We start from the raw sequence: 20,302 nt of genomic DNA, 5'->3' as shown, positions 1-20,302 counted from the left end.
CCAGGAAGCTTACCATGGTTTTGATCCATTTCCTGTCTTTATTACCATGCTCATACTGAAGGGGCATGCTTTAGCTCAACCAGCTGCTGGATGGCCAAGAATAGTAAATTACTCTAACGTTCTTTTTTTTTAAAGCAGGATTTCCTCATTTCTCACAACTCTTTGTTTCTACTTTAAATTAGTGTCCTATAAATAGCCTCTTGTCCAATGTTTACTTAGTTCTCCAAAGAGTAACCGCAAAGAGAACCCCCAGCATGTTGGTCTCACAGTCTATTTAAAGCTGTGAACAGTTTTTGGTGTGTGTTTTACAAGTGTACCCTCTGCAGTCCTGTGCAGTTGTGTACCTTCTAGTGCAATGGCAGAGCCAGAGGAGGATTGCGGGGGCCCTGCTCCATCAGTCTCTGCACTGTTTATTCCCTAAGATCCATTCTCTTACTGAACTGGATCGTTAAGGCTTGCTGGGCTGATGCTACAGGCTACAGTATATGACCACACCTGGCTTCCTTTGTGGAGACCAGAGAGTCAGACTTGGGTTCTTGTGATTTTTCCCCACTGTGCTATATCACCCCTGCCTGTGTAGAAATCTTTTACAGGAAAGACATCCTGATCTGGTATAGGGTCTTCTGATACTCTAACCATCTGATAAGAAATGAATCAATCCAGATAGAAGAAAGGTTGGTCATCCTCTATCTTTCTGGCAAACCCATTACACTCCACTGAAATTATCTTTATCCTTTACTGAAAGGTCATGAGTGACATTTCACATGTAAAATCAGCTCTTCAAAATTTCAAAGTTAACTCTGATATGGTGGCTAAACAGTGCATTGTTGGCATCAACAAAAAACATTTTTGACTTAATAATGAAGCAGTTATGAAGCCTGTGTGTTTTTCTTTTCTATTGCTGTTCTTCATTTTTTCATTTTTTATTGGTTATTTTATTTACATTTCAAATATAAATGAGTCCCCTATTTCTTCCCTTCCTCCCCTGCCTCTATGAGGGTGCCCCCATACCTGCCCCACCTCAGCACCCTAGCATTCCCCTATCCTGGGTCATCAAGCCTCCACAGGATCAAGGGGCTCCCCTCCCATTGATGCCCAATAATGCAATCCTCTGCTACATATCTATGGGTACCCCCGTGTACTCGTTGGTTGGTGGTTTAGTCCATGGGAGCTTTGGAGGTGTTAGTTGTTTGATATTGTTGTTCTTCCAATTAGGTTGCAAACCCCTTCAGCTCCTACAGTCCTTGCCCTAACTTCTCCATTGGGGCCCCCATGCTCAGTTCGATGTTTGGCTGTGTACATCCACATCTGTATTGGTCCGGCTCTGGCAGAGCCCCTCAGGGGACAGCTATAACAGGCTCCTGTCAGTAAGCACTTCTTGGAATCAGTAATAGTGTCTGGATTTGGTATCTGCGAACCCTGAGATACCACCCTATACCAGTCAGAATGGCTAGGACCAAAAACTAAGGTGCTAGCAGATGCTGGTGATGATGTGGAGAAACAGGAACACTCCTCCATTGCTTGTGGGATTGCAAGCTGATACAACCACTCTGGAAATCAGTCTGGCAGTTCCTCAGAAAATTGGAAATAGTTCTACCTGTGGACCCAGCTATATCACTCCTAGGCATATACCCAAAAGATGTTCTACCATATAACAAGGACAAATGCTCTACTATGTTCAAAGCAGCCTTATTTATAATAACCAGAAGCTGGAAAGAACCTAGATGTTCTTCAATGGAGGAATGGATACAAAAAATGTGGTATAGTTACATAATGGAGTACTACTCAGCTATTAAAAACAATTACTACATGAAATTCACAGGTAAATGGATGGAACTTGAAAATATTACCCTGATTGAGGTAATCCAGCCACAAAAGAACACACATGGAATGTACTAACTGATAAATGGACATTAGCCAAGAAAAAATAAAAGCTCAGAATACTCACGATAAAACTCACAGACCATATGGAACCCAAGAAGAAAGATCACACCAAAGTGAACTGAAGGGGGAAGAAAATAATCTCCCAGAAGTAGAGGGAGAAAGGGATCTGGGAGGGAGAAAGGAGGGGAACAGAAAAATGGAGGGCAGTTCAGATATGGGAGGAGATGGAGGGGGGAGTATAGAGGGTCAGGAATTTGAAGGTAGGTGTGTAGCAGTGGGGGAGGGGGAGCTGGGGGCACTCACTAGAAAGTCCCCAAGGCCAGGGACCCAAGAGGTTCCAGAACACATCAGGGAGGACATTACTGAAATACTCAACAAAGGAGAGATAGACCCTGTAGAAAATACATCCATTAGACAAGCACGGCCCCTAGTTGAAGGATGGGGCCACCCATCCACCTCAAAAATATTAACTCAGAGTTCCTCCTCTCAAAAGGAAGTTCAGGGACAAAGAGTGGAACAGAAACTGAAAGAAAGGGCATCCAGAGACTGCCCCACTTAGCAAGCCTGTGTTTTATGTGGTCAAATGAAGAGAAATGCAAGAGTTTTTATTAATCACAATTATTAGAATAAGTTCAAGTTTGGGAAGCCCCCATGGAGCACATTGTCTAGTAGGTTAACACTTTGTCATCATGACCCAGTTCAGAGCTTTTGCTGGTTATTAGTGCCTTTCTACTAGACGGAGAATATGGAGATAGAGGGCTTTGTTAATAAGACCTTTTCACAGGCTATAAACCCATAGACTCATGGAAAGGATTTTAAAGCAAAAGTGATGGGAAATGGCTATTATGTAAAAATTCAGTCATTAAAAGTCTTATGGGAGGGGTTGGGGTTATATTAATGGTGCAGTGGGCACAAGGAGAAAGAAAGGTGGTGTTGGTGCAGGAACATTGGTAGATGACTTGGAAGTTTCTAGGTATAAAAACTAAATCCCTCCTTATCAAATATCTTTTAGGAGCCCCACACTGTGAATGGCTCTACCAAGGGTTACTAAAGACAGCAGGATAAACACACAATATGTGAATTGTTCCATTTTATCTACTAGACACTTAGTAAATAGACCAAGGAACTGACTTACATGACTCAGAATTCTTTCACAAGGTAATTTTGGTCAGAATGTTAAATGTGATTAGACATGATCAAGGTCTTCTAGGTCAGAGGACATGGATTGGTCCACTGTCCACTGACAGAAAAGAGATGAAAGTGTTGAATTGTGTGGGGTGCTGGTCAAGGACTCACATTGGATGCAGGTGAGTTTTATCTCATTATGGGTTTGAGAAAGCGTATATTACAGGACTTCTTATCTCCACTGGAAATGTGTTTGGATTTTCAAAGCAAAGAGGGGTTGGCTATTGGAGATATACAGAGGGAGTAAAACTATCAGGTGTTTGTGAAGTGGTTTGAATGAGAATTGTTCCAAATGTATTTGAATGTATTTGAATGCCTTGTCTCCAGTTGGTTGAACTGTTTATTTGGGAAGGATTAGAAAGTATGACCCTGTTGGAGTTGATGTGTTGCTGAAAGCATACTGTGAGGCTTCAAAAGCCCTTTTCACTCCTAATCAATCTCTCTCCTCACCTCCCTTCCCCTCTCCTCTCCTCTTCTCTCCTCTCTCCTCCCCTCCCCTCCCCTCTCCTCTCCTCTCCTCTCCTCTCCTCTCCTCTCCTCTCCTCTCCTCTCCTCTCCTCTTCTCTCCTCTCCTCTCCTCCCTCCCTCCCCCATCTGCTGCCCCCCTGCCTTGTGGTTGTGTAAGCTCTCAGCTAACTGCCCAGGGACATACATACTACCCTGCCTTCTGCCTTGCTCCAGCCATGACAGTCTCTAACCCTGTAGAACTCTAAACCCCAATTTAAATTTTCTACTCTAAGTTGTCTTGCGCATGCTGTCTTATCATGGCAATGGAAACGTAACTAAGTGTATTGCCGTGAATCTCTGATTCAATGGTGATAAAGTACCAGAAAAGTCTGACATTGTAGTCATATGGAACACTTCATCAGAAGAGTCAAACTATAAAACCAAAGGGGCATGCAGACAAGGTAAAAAGCAGAAGAGTTTTAGAAGTTTGATGAGTCATGGGTGAGCTCAGACAAAAAGATATATTTTACTCAATAGCTAGTTCGACACAGGAGTATAGGCACCAGGAACATCCTGTTGTTGTTTTAACATGTATGCATAGCGTATGAATATATGGGGTCACATATATGTTGTTTTATGCATGTGTGTGTATATATGTAGACCAAAGGATGATCTCTGGTGTCTTTCTTGATCATTCTCTACCTTATACATCGAATAAAGGTCTCTTACTTGAACCCAGAGTTCCATTCTGACTTATGCAGCTAGTCGATGGACAGCTTGGTCCTCAGGGATACCCAGTCTTCACTTCCTATACTGTGGGGTTATACACACACCACCAAAAAAACAGTTGGATTTATGAAATCAGCAGGCAAGAAGTGAATGAGTCTGAATAAAAAAAAATTCAAGATGGCCTTTTTTGCTTAAGAAGGGCCTCCCCTAGTCTCACAGGGGCTCTTTACCCAGGTGTGAAAAGGAATGGGATTAAATTCCATAATGTAACTACTTTCTAAAATTAAAACAAAATCTTATTAGTGTACCCTAACCTTGTAATAGGTATTCCAATAAAAAGGATACCCAGGAGACATTCAACCCAATACAACCTGACAGATATTCATTTTTCTTTCCTATGCTTGTGTTGTTTCATCTTGAAGATGGTGAGAACACCAAGCCTGGGATAAACTGACAGCTCTGAATGCTTCACATGGAGTTGTTTTTCCGTGCCATAAATAGTTAACATATTTATTTAATAGTATTTATTTATTTAGTGTGTTGTATGTCTACATATGTTATGTGTGTATATATGTATGTGCTAAATTAATAGATGGACAGATTACCATTAATATTTAGAAAATCATTTGAGTCTGGCTTATTTGCATATCAAGCATTAGGTTTTTTCCTTTCTTTTTGTTTGTTTTAAGCAGTGGCATTAAAGATGAATAATCTTGACCTGAGAAAGCCACTAAAGTCATATATTCAGAGAACTTAAAAGGTAGCTAAGCTTTCATAAATTTGCATTTCATGGAGAGATAAGAAAATGTATTTCATGAAAATGTATATTTTAAAATTTTTATTGTGCGTGTGTTCGCATGCATGTATAGTTGTGGTGCACACAAGTGCGTATGTGTATATGTGGTGTATGTTTGGATGTGTGCATAGGCACACGAGCCTGTGCATATGCAGTGGACAATGAGGGCATTAAGCATCTTCCTTCATCACGTTCTGTCTTACTCCCTGGAGACTGGGTCTCTCAGTAAACCCGAGCAAGGGTAGTGGTCAGTAAGTCCCAACCACCTTCCTGCTTTTGCCCCTATACCATTAATTAGCCTTGCAAGCACATGTGGAACCACACTCAGCTTTTTAAGAGTCCTGGGATCCAAATTCAGGTCCTTATACCTGGACAGAAAGTGCCCTTACCCACTGAGCCATCTGCCCAGCCCCAAGCAAACACTGTTTTAGCACATGCATAGTGATGCTTCCCATTTCCCCAGGATAAATGGGCCAATCAATGTCACTGCAGTCTAGTGAATAAGTATGACACTCTCTTGACTTGCTGGGCTTAATAACGAGATCATTAGATTCTATCTCAAGATCGCTAAAAATGATTGATTAACTTTCCCGTTAGGAAACTGGCTTGGAAGAGTATGTGGCTGATAGCTTGTTTTGCTAGTGTGTGAACTGTTGCTTTGCTACAAGCTTTTAAACACCCATTGTGAATTGCACTTCTCATTCAGGAATGTGTACAGATCAATGGCCCTACTTATGTAGCCTACTGCTTTGAGACTTGGCAATAAAAACTCAGCATGTAGTATTAACGCTTCCATGGGACAGAAACTGAACTTTGTCTAGACAAGACAACAGCACCAACAACAATGACAATGACAACAAACAAGTAATTGCCCGATTTGTTTGTTTTCCTTTGCTGTGAAGGTGTCAGGGTTTTTCTCATTGAAGGTTTCATAGTACTCAGGTTTTCCTGTGCCCCTTCAGTCACCACAACAGTTCTCTTCAGCACAGTCTGATGATGCCCCAACAGTCCTAAGGATTTCTACTTTAAATTCTATAGCGAGCATGAAAATTAATGCACCATTTGACAGACAGCACCTTGGACATGCTGAAATGCTCATCTTGAATATGATTAGTATCTGAAACTTCATGAGTAATGGCGTCAAGCTTTGTAATGTGAAGGCTACTTGGAAGAAAGGTAAATGCACGAACTCATTTATTTATAAAAAGGAGATACAGTTGTTTAAAAATAATTTCATTGGCTGCTGTGTATGTATATGTTGTGTGCTTCTCTCTCTCTCTTTGTGTGTGTGTGTGTGTGTGCGTGTGTGTGTGTGTGTGAGAGAGAGAGAGAGAGAGAGAGAGAGAGAGAGAGAGAGAGAGAGAGAGAGAGATTTCCATTTTGGAACACTTGCCCCGCTGGGTGAGCCCAATACTGCAAACAAGAAAAACAAAACAAAACAAAAACAAATCCTGAGGGGCCATCTATCTGAGGTCACTCATCAGATAAGAGATCTTATTGTAAAATCTGAAGACCTAAATTGAATTCTCTGCATGCTCCTAAACTTGAGAGTAGAGAGCTAGGTCCACAGCATTGTCCTAATAGTATTTTAAGTCTCTGTTTAATGCAACTGTATCTCCTCTGATTCTCATATGTATCATGACGTCTGCACTCATCATGCACATGCACACATGGGTGCACAAACACATAAATTAATTTTTAAAAGTCATTAAATTTAGTACTAGTTGAAAAGGAATACAGGTGCTTAGCATTTCCTCTTCTGCATCCACAAACAGACTAACATAGCCACACAAGCATCTCACACACACACACACACACACACACACACACACACACACACACACACAAGCACATAAGCACAGATACACACAGGTATACATCTATAAGCATTCTGTTCCCGTACTTTGCACATGCTTTTTTCCTGGCTACCTACACAATGTTTGTCACATGGTTCATACCTTCTTTTTGTGATAGCAAAGGACTGAATGTCACAACCTGTAAAAAAAATCACAAACTCAGATGGTGGGCACTGCTTTCCAATTTCAGTATACAACTGCAGGTCCTCTAGTTAAAAAATATGTTAAGCAGTCAACAAGACATGCTATTCTTCAACTGCATTAAACAGAGACTTAAAGTCTATTAGGAACAAATTGGAAACTTGCCAAGTATCACCATTGGGAATGATAAAAACACAGTCCCTTCTTTTATTAATGGATTCTTTTTGCTATACTTCTCAAACTACTTGATCATGTGAAGCTTTAGCAGTGGGCTAATGCCAGTGTGACTGTTACATTTCTGCTTACATAATCAGATGAATATTCTTTATATATAATTCACTCAAAAATTGCCTCTTTGTGCTGGATGCATGTCAGCCTAAAATTGCTCACGCCCTGAATATTGTTGGACATTGTCAGACTAACTTCCTCTCTTAAACATGTCTTTGTTAGTTCATTGCTTCCACTTACTTACTTATGGCCCTACATGGTAGCTCAGCTGCTTGCAATCATCCTGGCTTCTTAATCATTTGACTGTATCAGCTGAGACTGGCTTCACTGTGTAGGATTGGTGTCCAAGAAGATGCCACAAGCCTGCAGTATCACTTTAGGGCAGGTGAGATGGCTCAGAATGTGAAAACATTTACTGCATAAGTCTGAGTTCAAGCTCTGGAAACCTGGAAAGAATGGATCCCCAAATGCCCTCTGAAATTCACAGGTCCACCATAACACATGTGCCAACACACACAAACACAGACACACACAGAGACACAGACAAACACAGATATACACAGACAGACACACCAGGAGACATACAAACACACATGGAGATACACACACAAACACATGGAGTCACACACATACAGAGAGAGAGAGAGAGAGAGAGAGAGAGAGAGAGAGAGAGAGAGAGAGAGACCATTTAAAACAGAAACATGTTAATCAAATAAGAGGTCTTTCTTGTCAATAGTGTAGAATGATATAATTTGATAATGTGCACTGAACAATTTTAAGTCCTCTTGATATTTAGTTTCTTATTCATTGCTGTAGCATCCTTTTTGCTTCGGTTCTGTTATTTCTCACTGTATTTTAAATAAAGAGCTGAAACCTACACGGATGTTTAAAAATCCCTGACATATACATTGTCCACACTTACAAAATCAGATTAGTATGATTCCTTCTTGGACATAAGTATTTATATAAAGCATACACAAACTCTCTCTCTAGCACATGAATGTTTATACACACAAATAGTAGCTTTTACTTGTACACTTTAGAAAGGTTTTCTGAGGGCTAGAAAGATGGCTCGGCAGTTAAGAGAACAGATACCTCTTGTAGAGGATCTGGATTCAGTTCCCAACACACACATGACGGTTTACATCCATCGGTAACTCCAGTATAGGGGACTTGATACCGTATTCTCCCCTGCATCCACTGTATACACATGGAGAACACACATATACTCAGACATATAAATGAAATGACTATTAACCAATCTTTCATGGCAATCTCCGTTTGTGAGTGCTGGGCAGAAGCAATTTACAATGAATACAATAATTGTTATTATTAAATAAACTTAACAACTATAAGAAAATAACTATTTTCTTAGAAATTGGTATAAAAGTAATCATTCTATTCTAAGATAACATGGAGTAGGAAACCTTTGTTGTTGTTGTTTTTGTTGTTGTTGTTTTTGTTGTTGTTGTTCACTTTTGTTTGTTTCTTTTGTTTTTTGAGACAGGGTTTCTCTTGGAAGCCCTGGTTGTCCTAGAACTCAGAGATCCTCTTGCCTTGGGAAACCTCCTTATGGTTGATGCGAGGCTGCTTCTAAAAGTAAATATGTGTAACCATAAACTAATAAGGTAGAAGAGTCAGCTCTACATTATTTTTACCTTTCTTTTAATTTTTTTAAGACAATTTTATTTTTAATCATGTGTATGTGCCTATGTGGGGTTAAGTGCGTGTGAGCACAGATATGAATGGAATCCAGAAAAGGACATCTGCCCTCCTGGAGCAGAAATTACAGATGCTGCGAGCCTTTGACATGTGGGTGTTGAAACTGAATTTGGGTCCTCTGGAGGAACAGCATGTGCTCTTAATTGTGGAGCCCTTTCTCTCCGCTTCGCTTCATGTGAGTTTTTGAGATAGGATCTCTTGTAGCTCAGGATGACCTCGAACTGCCTATGTAGCTGAGGAAGCCCTTGAACTCCTGACCTCCCTGCTTCTGCTTTCCAACAAATAAGATTTTACATATAGGCCACCTGACTTGTTCATTTTTAAGATACTTAAAACATTTTGCTAAATGTAGTTGGCAAGAAAAAGCATGGGTAGTGTTAAAGGTGATTTTTTTTTCATTTCTTGCTTAACTGTTTAGATTCACGTTAATAATAATTTTAAGATACTATCCATATCGAGGACTTTCCTAGAAATATTTGAACAATGGCAAATACAATTATTTCCTGTTCAATCTAAGATCGCAGGGTGTACATTGTCATCATGGATTCCATCAGTAACTGCACATTAAAAGTCGCTGGGGAAGACATGATGCACAACACGAGCAGGCGTGACAGGGACTAGGCTAGGGTGCTATAGGCAGAACTCAGGTAGCAAAGAGGCAAAAAGTTCCACACCCTACTTCGGGCTCCTGTTTGCCTTTCAGGACACGCAGTGCTTGTCAGTTCTATCAGCAGAATCATTTAGGCTGTTCTAGTACTGTCTATGAAATTGAGCATGATCTTGAACTTCTGGCCCTCCCTCTACCTCACAGGTGATGGGATGCCATGCTGGGGACTGAACCAAAGGAGTGACACATGCTAGGCAAGTACTCTGCAAAAGTGAGCCACAGACCCTGCCACTTAGCAGGCCTTATCAAGAGACTTCACCTCTTACCATCCCTAGCCTTCTCGCCCACAATAACACAGGCTTAATTATGGCTACAACTTGTCTACTGATTCTTAGAATCCCACTGATCAAGATTTGATTCACTTTCGGTTTCTAAATTCCATCAGAGTTCAGGTCTGAATGCCCAAGTCTTCACTGAACTCTGTCCATCTCTACCCAGAGTGACAAACACAATTCACTCGTGTGTGCGTGCGTGTGCGTGTGCGTGTGCGTGTGTCTAGAGACACGTTTTTAAAAACAAGTATTGGGTTGAAACAAGATTTAATCAGCTTCTAACAGAGAGAGAGAGACTTCTAAAGTCACATATAAATTTATAAATTTTAGGGAGAACATCATAAATATAGAATGGCCAGTAAAACAGTGAAAATTCACAGTAGAAATCCACGATAATTTATTTAATAACATACCCCAAACTAATGGACCTATGTAGCCCTTTCCTTATAGCCTCATTCCTAATAAGACAGTAAAATGTGAATGCTGTGAACCCTACATTACTGTAAGTAGGGAGAGGGACAGGAAGTGGGGAAAGTGGGCCGGTGGCATCTGTCTACCAGGTCCCTACTCATGGACAGTGCAGCAGTAGCCGCACGCTATGATCATGGTGCCTAGGACTGTACCCCAAGAGCCATTATTCTCAACAATCTCCTGCCCAACCACCACTGCTCTCTTCATGGAAAACCCCACCCAATCTTAAACTACTAAAAAAGCAAACAAGAAGGAGAAAGCACACACAGAAGCTGCAGATAAAAGCCTGACCGGAATTAAAATTCAGGTGGAATTTACATGTGAACTACTCACTCGCTGGCTGTTAAGGCGGGCGGGTACAGCGGTGGATGGACCAAGCACTCTGGCTGCTTCGGGTGGTTTATAATTAACGTGGACAGGGGACAAGCCATGGCTCTCTGGTGTGAGTGAGAGCCCTGAGGTTGGCAACAGCTGAACTACAGACATAGACATAAGGCGTGGGGTCATGAGCTTGGCTCCCTCACCCTCTTCGTTATCAGCACTTTCCACCTTGGGAACAAATCATGACTCATGTGGAAAATGCCACTCATTATGAACTACTGAATTTTGTTCAATGCAAGTCCAGAGGACAATATTGGATGTTTGTTCATAACAAGACACATTTTGTATTCATTGCTGAGTGTGGGGTTAGGAAAGTGAAAGTTAAAGCCCTCTTGGCCCTTCATTTTACAATGTGGTTTATATTCTACCTCTTTCTTCCCTGTTTCCTTTCCTGAAAACAAAAGTTTTAAGTATGGTAGCAGCCCAAACTTCATAATAAATAAAACAAAGATCTCTTGTTTATAATCTCTGGTAGGCTTTTAAAAAGTCAATGGAGTATTTATCTATGAACCATTTATCCATCTCTCTGTATATCACTTTTCCTTTGTGTGTGTGTGTGTGTGTGTGTGTGTGTGTGTTTACAGGCCCACATTCCTCAATGTGCATATGAAGGTCAAAGTCAGTTTTCTCCTTTTATGATGCAGGTTTTGGGGACTGAATTCAGCACCTCAGGTTTGGCCACAAGGGTCTTTACACTCTGAGTGATCTCACCAGACCTATCAGTCTTCTGAGACATAGTTTTAGTATGTAGTCCTGGCTAGCCTGATACTACCTACAGAATCTAAACTGGCTGGCCTAGAAGTCCTGCCTCAGTTTCCATAATGCTTAGGGTTCCAGTCACGCACTACCATGACTGGACCAGTTTTTTTAAAATCTTGGATGACATATTTAAGGTATGTTTGCAATTTGTAACTTGTTGCTTTTTAATATTTAAGCCTGGTTAGATAGTTCAGCAGGTAAAGGTATGTATCACCAAGAATATGAACTTGACCTTGATCTGTGGGACCTACATGGTACAAGGAGAAAACTGACTCTACCACAGGAGCACCATGGTGCGTGAGCAAGCACATAATAATAAATAGCAATATTCACATTTTCCATATTTAAGAAAAGAAATCATGTTATCAATTACAGCATTCTTAAAAAAATCTCCTAAATATAGGATACAGCAAAAAACACTTTCAAAGTCAAGAGATCTGGCTTGTACTTGAAAATAATCCTGTGTTATAATTTTGATGATCTCTTTGAATTTCCCAATAAAGGTTACAGCTATGGGTCCTCTTCAGAGGCTGGCTTGAGTCATCCTAATAAAAGCAGCACGGGGTAGACCACAATTATCTCCATTGTTTCTCATAAATAGAGATGTCAAAAAGTTCAATGGCCACTCTAGGTTCCACAGTCCATTGCTAAATGACTTTGAACTTGGAGTTTTCTGGTCATAGGGCCACCATGAGGAGCTCATACGCCCTAGGGAAAGCACTGAGCACTCTTCAAGGAGGCCAGTAAACTGCATGCCTATTCTTACTAACTTCTGGAACCCACACTGTATTATAAGTTAATATGCTTTATTACCAGCTCCATTACACACACAAGGACACTAAGCACGGAAAGGTTAGATATTTTCTCAGCAACCACAAAGTGGGTAGCTTTGTTGGCTATTCCCTCCACAGAATGACACTGATTCACTACAGGTGCACAGCAAGGGAGCTAAATGGCCTCTGAGACTTTCAGTTAAATGGTCATGTCTGAGAACATATGCATACAAGCAACCATATACAAACTGAGTGGGTGGTACATATATATTTAGGAACACACACATATGTAACAACAATTAAAGAAATGAGGTCATGAATTTTAGGGCGAACAAGGGGTACAGGGGAATATTTGAGGGAAGAAATGGAAGGACAAATGATAGAATTATATCATAATCTAAAATAAATAACTTAAAAAAAACTAGATCTTTGCTCTTTGGAGTGTTTTTCTCTGGTATTTTCTTGACATTAAAAATGCATCTTTTTATATATTTTCTCACATACATGAAATAATGATATGGACTACAAATTAATCATGCCTTTAAAAATGTATCTTCTAGGAAGGTACCATGCAAAACATGTAGTTTTATTAATCAGTATTTTAAAACATGGTAGTTGGAACTCTTTCCCTCTCCCTACTTGTAACTTAGCAGCAAATGGAGCTCATTTTGTACTTTTTTCTTTCTTTTTTTTTTTTTTTACTTTTTTCTTTCTTAAATAGGATCTCATGTCACCTTAGTTGCCCCTGAAGTCACTATATAGCTTAGGATGACTTTGAATTCATGATTTTTCTGCATCTACCTCCATAGTGGTAGGATTATGGATGTGCCCTGTGTTCCATGATGCCCAGTTTAGGTAGTGTGGGGAATGGTATCCATGATCGTGCGTATGGTAGGTAAACATTGTAGGAACTAAGCAACATTCTCGACCTCTAAAACTCAAGTCTTACTGCTAGCTCAAAGGTTCACATTCCTTCCTTCCTTTGATAGTCATAGTTATCTTAGGAATTTAGGTGAAGAAGAAATTATTATTTTATGATATTCTCATTTTTTTCAGAGAAACCAAATCTTGGGGAATAGTAGACTAATTGAATGATAAATGAAGCCAAAACTACAATTACTGCCCTCAGAGTACAATTTCCTTCTTACAATGCCATAGATATCATCTGATGTGTGGAAGTGGAAGTACATGGATATCTTGTTGGAATAAAATAGAACTATTTAAAAGTATTAAGCCTGGGTTGGGGATTTGGCTCAGTGGTAGAGCGCTTGCCTAGCATGCGCAAGGCCCTGGGTTCGGTCCCCAGCTCCAAAAAAAAAAAAAAAAAAAAAAAAGAAAAAAAAAAGAAAAAGTATTAAGCTTGCTGAAATGTAGACCTACCACAATTGTAATTAAATATAAGGTATTACAGAATCAAAAGACAGGACTTTTTAAATTAACAGAGATCTAATTTCCTAGTTTGAGGCTTGGTTGTTATGACAAAAACGCACCAAAAGCAACCTGATAAAGAGAAGGTATAGGTTACGGTCTATCATTTAAGGAAAGATAGGCAAGATGCCAAGGCAGGAACCTAGAGGCAGGAACTGAAGCAAAGACCATGGAGGAATGGTGCTTACTGGATTGTTAGCTTTTTAAAATATTGTCTAAACCTGCCTGCCTAGGGATAGTACCACCCACAGTGGGCCAGACTCTCTGACATCAAATCAACCATGAAAATGCCCCACAGATATGCTCATAGGCCAATGTGACGGAAGCAGTTCCTCAGTTGAGCTTTCATTTTCCCAGATGTGTCAGGTTGACAGCCAAGATCAGCCATCACAGTGCAATACTGATAGTTGTTCTTCTTTAATCAGGTTATATGATAGGATATACCTTCATCCTACAGTGGATTGAAGCTGAGAGACTAATTCCAGTCACACTTCTTCCTAGCAACACGATGGACAAATTAATTATAAAACTATACTTAAAAATATCAACACATAACCATGTAAATAAAGCTGAGTAAAAGTTACCTACAAGTAGAGAGCCTTTGCGTTGTCTATCATGATGGGAAAGAATATGGTTCAGTCAATCCACAGTTCACTGAGCAACTCAGAGCTGAAGTAGATGCCATTACTGGTCATATCTACAAAGATACAAAAGACAATGACAATATCAGTGAATAGACATCAGTAATACCATTTCAGCAAGCAGCATCAGTAACAGAATAGATGTTTGACAAGAAAATAGCAACCCCCCCAAAATATCACAGGAATGATCTTCATTTACATACCTCTCTTTTGCCCAATAGTGTAAAGTACAGCCATGAGAACACATTGTTTATTTAATGTGTAAATTATGACTGAGAATTAAATTTAGTTCAGTGCTAAGTATGATTAAGAAATGGGTGTTGCAGAAAGTTGCTACAGTGCTTCTGGGAAGACGTAGTTTATCAGTAAGAAACAAAATAAACCAAAAGCAAACATATCCTGTGATCAGGATTTGACATGTTCTGAGAATTATGCTAATTCCTGTATATGAAATTTCATTTAATGTTGATAATAAAGCTTCAGTATAGATCACCATCTTGTTTTACAAATTCTAAGGATTAGCTCTCACACCATTTAGAGCATGCATAGCACATGTCATCCTAGACTTGCTTGTGTTGCACGGTCAGGTAGCATGAGTGACAGATCTCAAGACTATCACTTAAGGAGCAAATGACTCTTCTTTGCCCCTGTAGTTCTTTAAGATATTCTATTCCTTAATATTTCTCAATATAGATGTGAACGAAGCTCTCATTTCAGGACAGTACCTGGCACACATAAGTATTTGCTGAGTGAATAAAAAAATATGTGGGACCCACAGTTTTAGGCACTAAGCATGCAATTGTCAGAATTTGAATTCCTACTTTTGCCAATCTTGTAATTTATTGGCCAGTGTTATCTTCCTGTTTGAACACATTTCCAAGAAGGAAAACTAGAATGAAGTATTTGAAAAATCATTTGAATGCAATTCAAATATGTTATTCAACAATTACATGTTGGCTGTTTAAATTAGTTTAATTAGAAAACCTCTTCAAAGACTGACACACTTAAACAATGAAATTTTACCAAGAGAAAACAACACACTCTAGCTCTAGATAAGACAGTAGCTTGGTAATTGGCTGAGACACTTTCTCTCATCCTGTAATGCCCAGGGGAAGGATTGCATGAATGCAGGGAAAACTGAAATTACCACAGTGTATAGAACCTCCTACAGGCAACCAGGAGCTGGGAAACTAGGAACAGTTATTTGGGAATAGAGGGAAACAGTTGGCTTAGAGGCTGCAATGATTCTACCCATGAGAAAAGCAGCTTGACGCTGTGAAGTCCAGAGCAGGGGAGCACGAAACTCAAGTTCCCTGCCTGGTTCTGCACAGCCTATGAATTAAGAATGGATTTACATCTTTACATTTTTAAACAAGTCAAAGTGCTGCATAAGTCATCTTGATTTCAGATAACAGGCTATATAAAATTTTACTTGGACATGGACACAGACATTTTTTTCACACAAGGTCCCTGACTTCATTCATACTTCCTTGAGAGGACTGTACCTTTGAGATATAATCTGGCTTGCTAGTCTAAACTGTCCATGCCGGCATCCTTCAGTACCATCAGGGGATTGCCCCGATCCCCAAGAGGGTTGTAAGAGTTTCATCCATCCTTAAGGGCACGCTTTACTTGCGAGGAAAGAGTGGACCATAACAAGGTGCCCTAGACGGGAGAAAAGCAAGCAAAGCTAGAGGAGAGAATGCACAAAAGGTTGTGTTACATGGGAGACTGAGGATGAGGTCTTCTGTGGAGAGGCCTTTCCAGTTAAAAGGCATCAGACAGTTGTAATAGGTGTCAGAGGACCTGCTTTGTGCTGTCAAGTAAAATGTGAGAATCTAAAGAGAAGATGCCAAGGATCCATCTTCGCTTGCAGAAGTAAGTTAGGCACAGATAATGGAGAAGATGCCCAAATGCCTCCCTATCCAATTATAGCTTGGCTTGAAAGAAACCTGGTTTGAGGTGAAAAAATTTGGCCTATGGCAAAATTTCCAGCATTTTTTTTTCATTTGTTTTAGAGTCTTGACAAGTGACGTCATGGTAAAAGCCAACTTCTAGCACCTCTAGTGCAGGGACATTCTAAGCATTCCCAGCGTGGGTGTGCAGGAAATACCCGGTTTGCTTTTAGTCACGTGATCTTCATGGGCTCTCTTCTCTTAGCTCTGCCTCCATTTCTATGATTCCTCTCTGTTGTCACTACTAAGGCATCTGCTCTGTCTACTATGCATGGTTTCATTGTCAATGTTCAGGCGTCTCCTGTGCTCCATTCTTAACTTTCACCTGTGTCCTCCCTGAGTAGATTATAAGTTCTGGCTTCAGGCGTTCTCTAAGTAACCAGTAAAGTAGTTTTCAGTTTGACAAAAACCTACCTGATTCAGAATTCTGATACAGGAGCTATAAATATTTTGACACAGTATTTGGTATGTAAATCATTACTATAACTCATATTAATCTATCCTATTATGTCATAGAGTATTTTGTCTACCTTGGAGCTCAGGAGGTAGCATAATCAGTACTTCCTTTAAAAGCATAGAGACCTCAGTTAGATCCAAGATTTCTGGGAAAAATGAGAGAGAGAGAGAGAGAGAGAGAGAGAGAGAGAGAGAGAGAGAGAGAGAGAGAGAGAAACACATCATATAACTACACACTAATAGGATAACTTGACAATTTACAAGAGTAAAGTTCTCTCCTTTGACCATGTAGATCCTGGGAATCAAATTCAAGTCATCAGGCTTGGTGTCAAACACCTTTACCCATTGAGTCATCTCACTAGCACAGTATATAGAATTCTAAAGTCTAGACATTTCCAGACAGCCAATTAAACTTTTTCTCACTATCACGTTAAGCTGATAATTTCACAGATAATTTGCTAGGTAAACAATAACTAGAAGTTGTTGTTGCAATTTTCTGCTAGTTTTTCAAAGGTCTTGATCCTATTGACCATCACTTTCTCTATTTTTCCCAGATCCAATCTCCACAACTTTCCGCTCAACTTTGTCTTCCTTTGGTTTTGTTTTTTGTTCTGTTTTCAAAACCCAACAAGACCAATTTGTGCAGTCCAAATATTCTTGGATGTGTGATCTTCTATTGGAATGTGGGTGGCTTGTTATTTTTTTAACAACAAAAGGGAGAGAGTTAGCACTGTCTAATCTAAACTGTTAGACCTATATGATGGCTTAATACTATAATAAATACGGAGGCCATATTGACATGCCATGTATCAAGTACAGAATATAAAATACTAAGGGCAGTCTTTACTGGTAGATTAGTAGTCAGACTGTATGACTGTGGATAAGCTGTTTTCAGTTCCTTGGTTTTTCTGAGAGAATGAAGATCATGTGGAATTCAAATGCATGCTTAAAAGAAGATTATATGTATGAACTTCTAAAGTAGTAATATCCAAGACCCTCAGTATGGCCACTCATTTCTTATCAGAATATGATTAGCATTATTAAAATCTGTTAATTAGTCTCTTTTGCCAACTGCAATGGAAACATTTAGAGAGAATTACTGAAGTTTTATTTGAAATGCAGTCATTTGAACCATCTACTTTACTTAAAATAGACACAGTTCACCTTACAGCTTCCCACTCATCATAAGCAATTACCACGCTATGATGCTGACTTCCTGAGAGCAAAAGTTGAATTACGCCAACATTTTCCAGGTCGTTCTGATTTCTGACTATAACAAATGCCCAAGAAGAACACATTATAGAGAAAAGAGGTTTATTCTGGTCCACAAGTTTGTGATGTTAACTACATCTGTTTACCCTGTTTTTTTATTATTATTATTTTATTTTAGCATATAAAGGTAGTAGAGTATGGCAGTCAAGTGAAAAATAGAAAGAGAATTGGGCTGAGGACTTGTTCTCCTATTTAAGGATACTTCCTCAGTTACTCCAAGACTTTGCACTAAGTTCTGCTTCTAAAAGACTCTAGCATCCCCTAGCAGTACAAGACGTCAGAATAAATCTTCAGCACATGGGCTTATATGGAACACATAACGATGTATCGTTCATGCTATGGTTCAAATGTAGAAAGTCCTGCACAGGCTGTGTGTCTGTCACAGTTGACCCTCATCATGTGGTGCAATTAGAGGATGCTCTGGATCTTCTAGAGATTGGGGCTTAGTTGGCAGGAAGAGGACACTCGAAGACTTTACATTGGTCTGCTTCTGTCTGCAGCTTTGTTCTCTGATTGGCTGAGATGTCAGCAAGCTTCTCTAAGCTGCCACTGTTTCAAATAGGTGATGATTTTGTAATGAGACCTTCTCTCATGCCTTCCCTGGCATGGTAGACTCTACCCTCTGAACTGTGAACCAAGATAAATCCTTTCTTCCTTAAGTCACTTCTGTCAGGCATTCAGTCCCCCTGAGGTGGAGGGGAGAAGCAGCTAACACACAACTCTGTGTTTTATCAGGGCAAAACTGTCAACAGGATGGCCTGGAAGAGAAACCGCAACCATGAAAGCATGTGCCTGGCAAACCTGAGGGCCAGGTAACTCACATAGAAAGCTTTGCGTGGTGTACTCACTTCTAACCACAGAGCTCTGTAGGTGGAGACAGGTAGATCCCTAGGATGCAGGAATGACTCCTGAAGTAGGCTTCTGGCCTCCATCAGCATGTACATGTGTACACACACACACACACACACACACACACACACACACACACACACACACTCGACCATGTGCATTAGTGTGCACATGAACACATGTATTTACATATGACAACAGAATGTCAATATACTAAAAAGACACTTACATTCCTGCTGGAAAGGGGCAAAATATTTGACCAGAGCAACACTGTGTCTAGAGAGCCACAAAAGGTGAACCTCCTAGAGGACATCTCAATGAGCGCTCATCCCAACTTCAGATGTCCGTCTGAAGGAAGTCATAACTTCCCGCCTCCTGAAACTAACTCATGAAGAAATTGTTTCTTTTTTTTTTGTTCCTTATTCTTATCACATTATCACAGAACAAAGGCACAGCAAACTGACAGAAGTCTGTGGAATCAAAAGCACCAAGGCACAAAAAGTGACCTTGATTGTATGATTAGGGAGGGAGAAGGATCATCGGGAAATGGAATGGTCTCCTTGTGTGGGAGGGCTTGGCTCTTCCTCTCAGGATTACCTATACCCAGAGTCCCCACTTCATAGATCACCAGTTCAAGTCTATTCAGGGCTTAGGAGGCCAGGAAAATGATGATTCATGAGACATAAATTGCTAATTGGAGCTGGATTTTCTTATACAGAAAGAGTTAGATGAAAGGGTTTCTCTCTCTCTTTGTTAAGATGATAAAAAGCTTATTTCATTAGAGATAGTTATAGTAGTTCTTTCCCTCTGCCATGTGGGATATAGAGATTGAACTTGGGTCATCAGACTTGGCAGCAAACAGCTTTACCCACTTAGCCATCCTGCTGGCTTTTGATATAACTATTTTAGTGCCTGGATGGCCTTGGTAGCTAGGTAGGAAATAATAAATCAAAGTGATAGAAAGTCTTCAGGAGAATGATCCAGGAGCAATGAAAGTAGGAGGCATTTCTCAGGTTGTTTAAAATTGCACCTGGGAGGGGTTTGGGGTGTATTTACACTTGTAGTGACATAGTTGTCACTTTGTGCTCGTATTTATTGGCTATTAAACTTGAAGAGATCAGCCATACTGAAAATTAAGTCCTATGTATGCTGCTTTCTGGGCTGGTGTTCCAATGTCTGTATGCTTTCAAGTTGAAATCAGGACAGTTAAATTAACTAGACAAAAATCAGTGTGCTTTTTTTTCATATATAACTTTCAAAACAGAGCATCTCTGTAGTCTCTCTGAATTTTACCTCCAGCTCCAACATTATCTAATTGGGTTGAAACATCCATTTGGCAGGCAGAGGACAAAGGCCGCTCTCCCATGCATCAGAGCTTCGAGTTGGGTGC

The 20,302-nt window shown here is 40.0% G+C and overlaps 1 protein-coding gene across 6 annotated transcripts in view; it reads right to left on the bottom strand.

Annotated features, from left to right (window-relative positions):
* The window catches only part of Chrm3 (cholinergic receptor, muscarinic 3), a 462,709-nt gene that overhangs the window by 325,838 nt on the left and 116,569 nt on the right, over positions 1-20,302 (bottom strand). For 4 of the 6 annotated variants that reach the window (XM_087589759.1, XM_087589761.1, XM_087589760.1 and 1 more), the window contains 1 exon segment: positions 14,328-14,436. Coding sequence is in view for 1 of the 6 variants with exons in the window: in XM_087589758.1 (XP_087445884.1) it covers positions 10,732-10,905 (174 nt within the window). In the remaining 5 variants the exon portion in view is untranslated. 6 annotated transcript variants of the gene reach the window in all.

Source organism: Rattus norvegicus, chromosome 17 (assembly GCF_021556685.1).
Source record: "Rattus norvegicus strain SHRSP/BbbUtx chromosome 17, alternate assembly SHRSP_T2T, whole genome shotgun sequence".
In the NCBI taxonomy this organism is placed as follows: Eukaryota; Metazoa; Chordata; class Mammalia; order Rodentia; family Muridae; genus Rattus; species Rattus norvegicus.
Note: the sequence above shows the minus strand (reverse complement) of the source record. Positions and strands in the feature narration are given on the sequence as shown.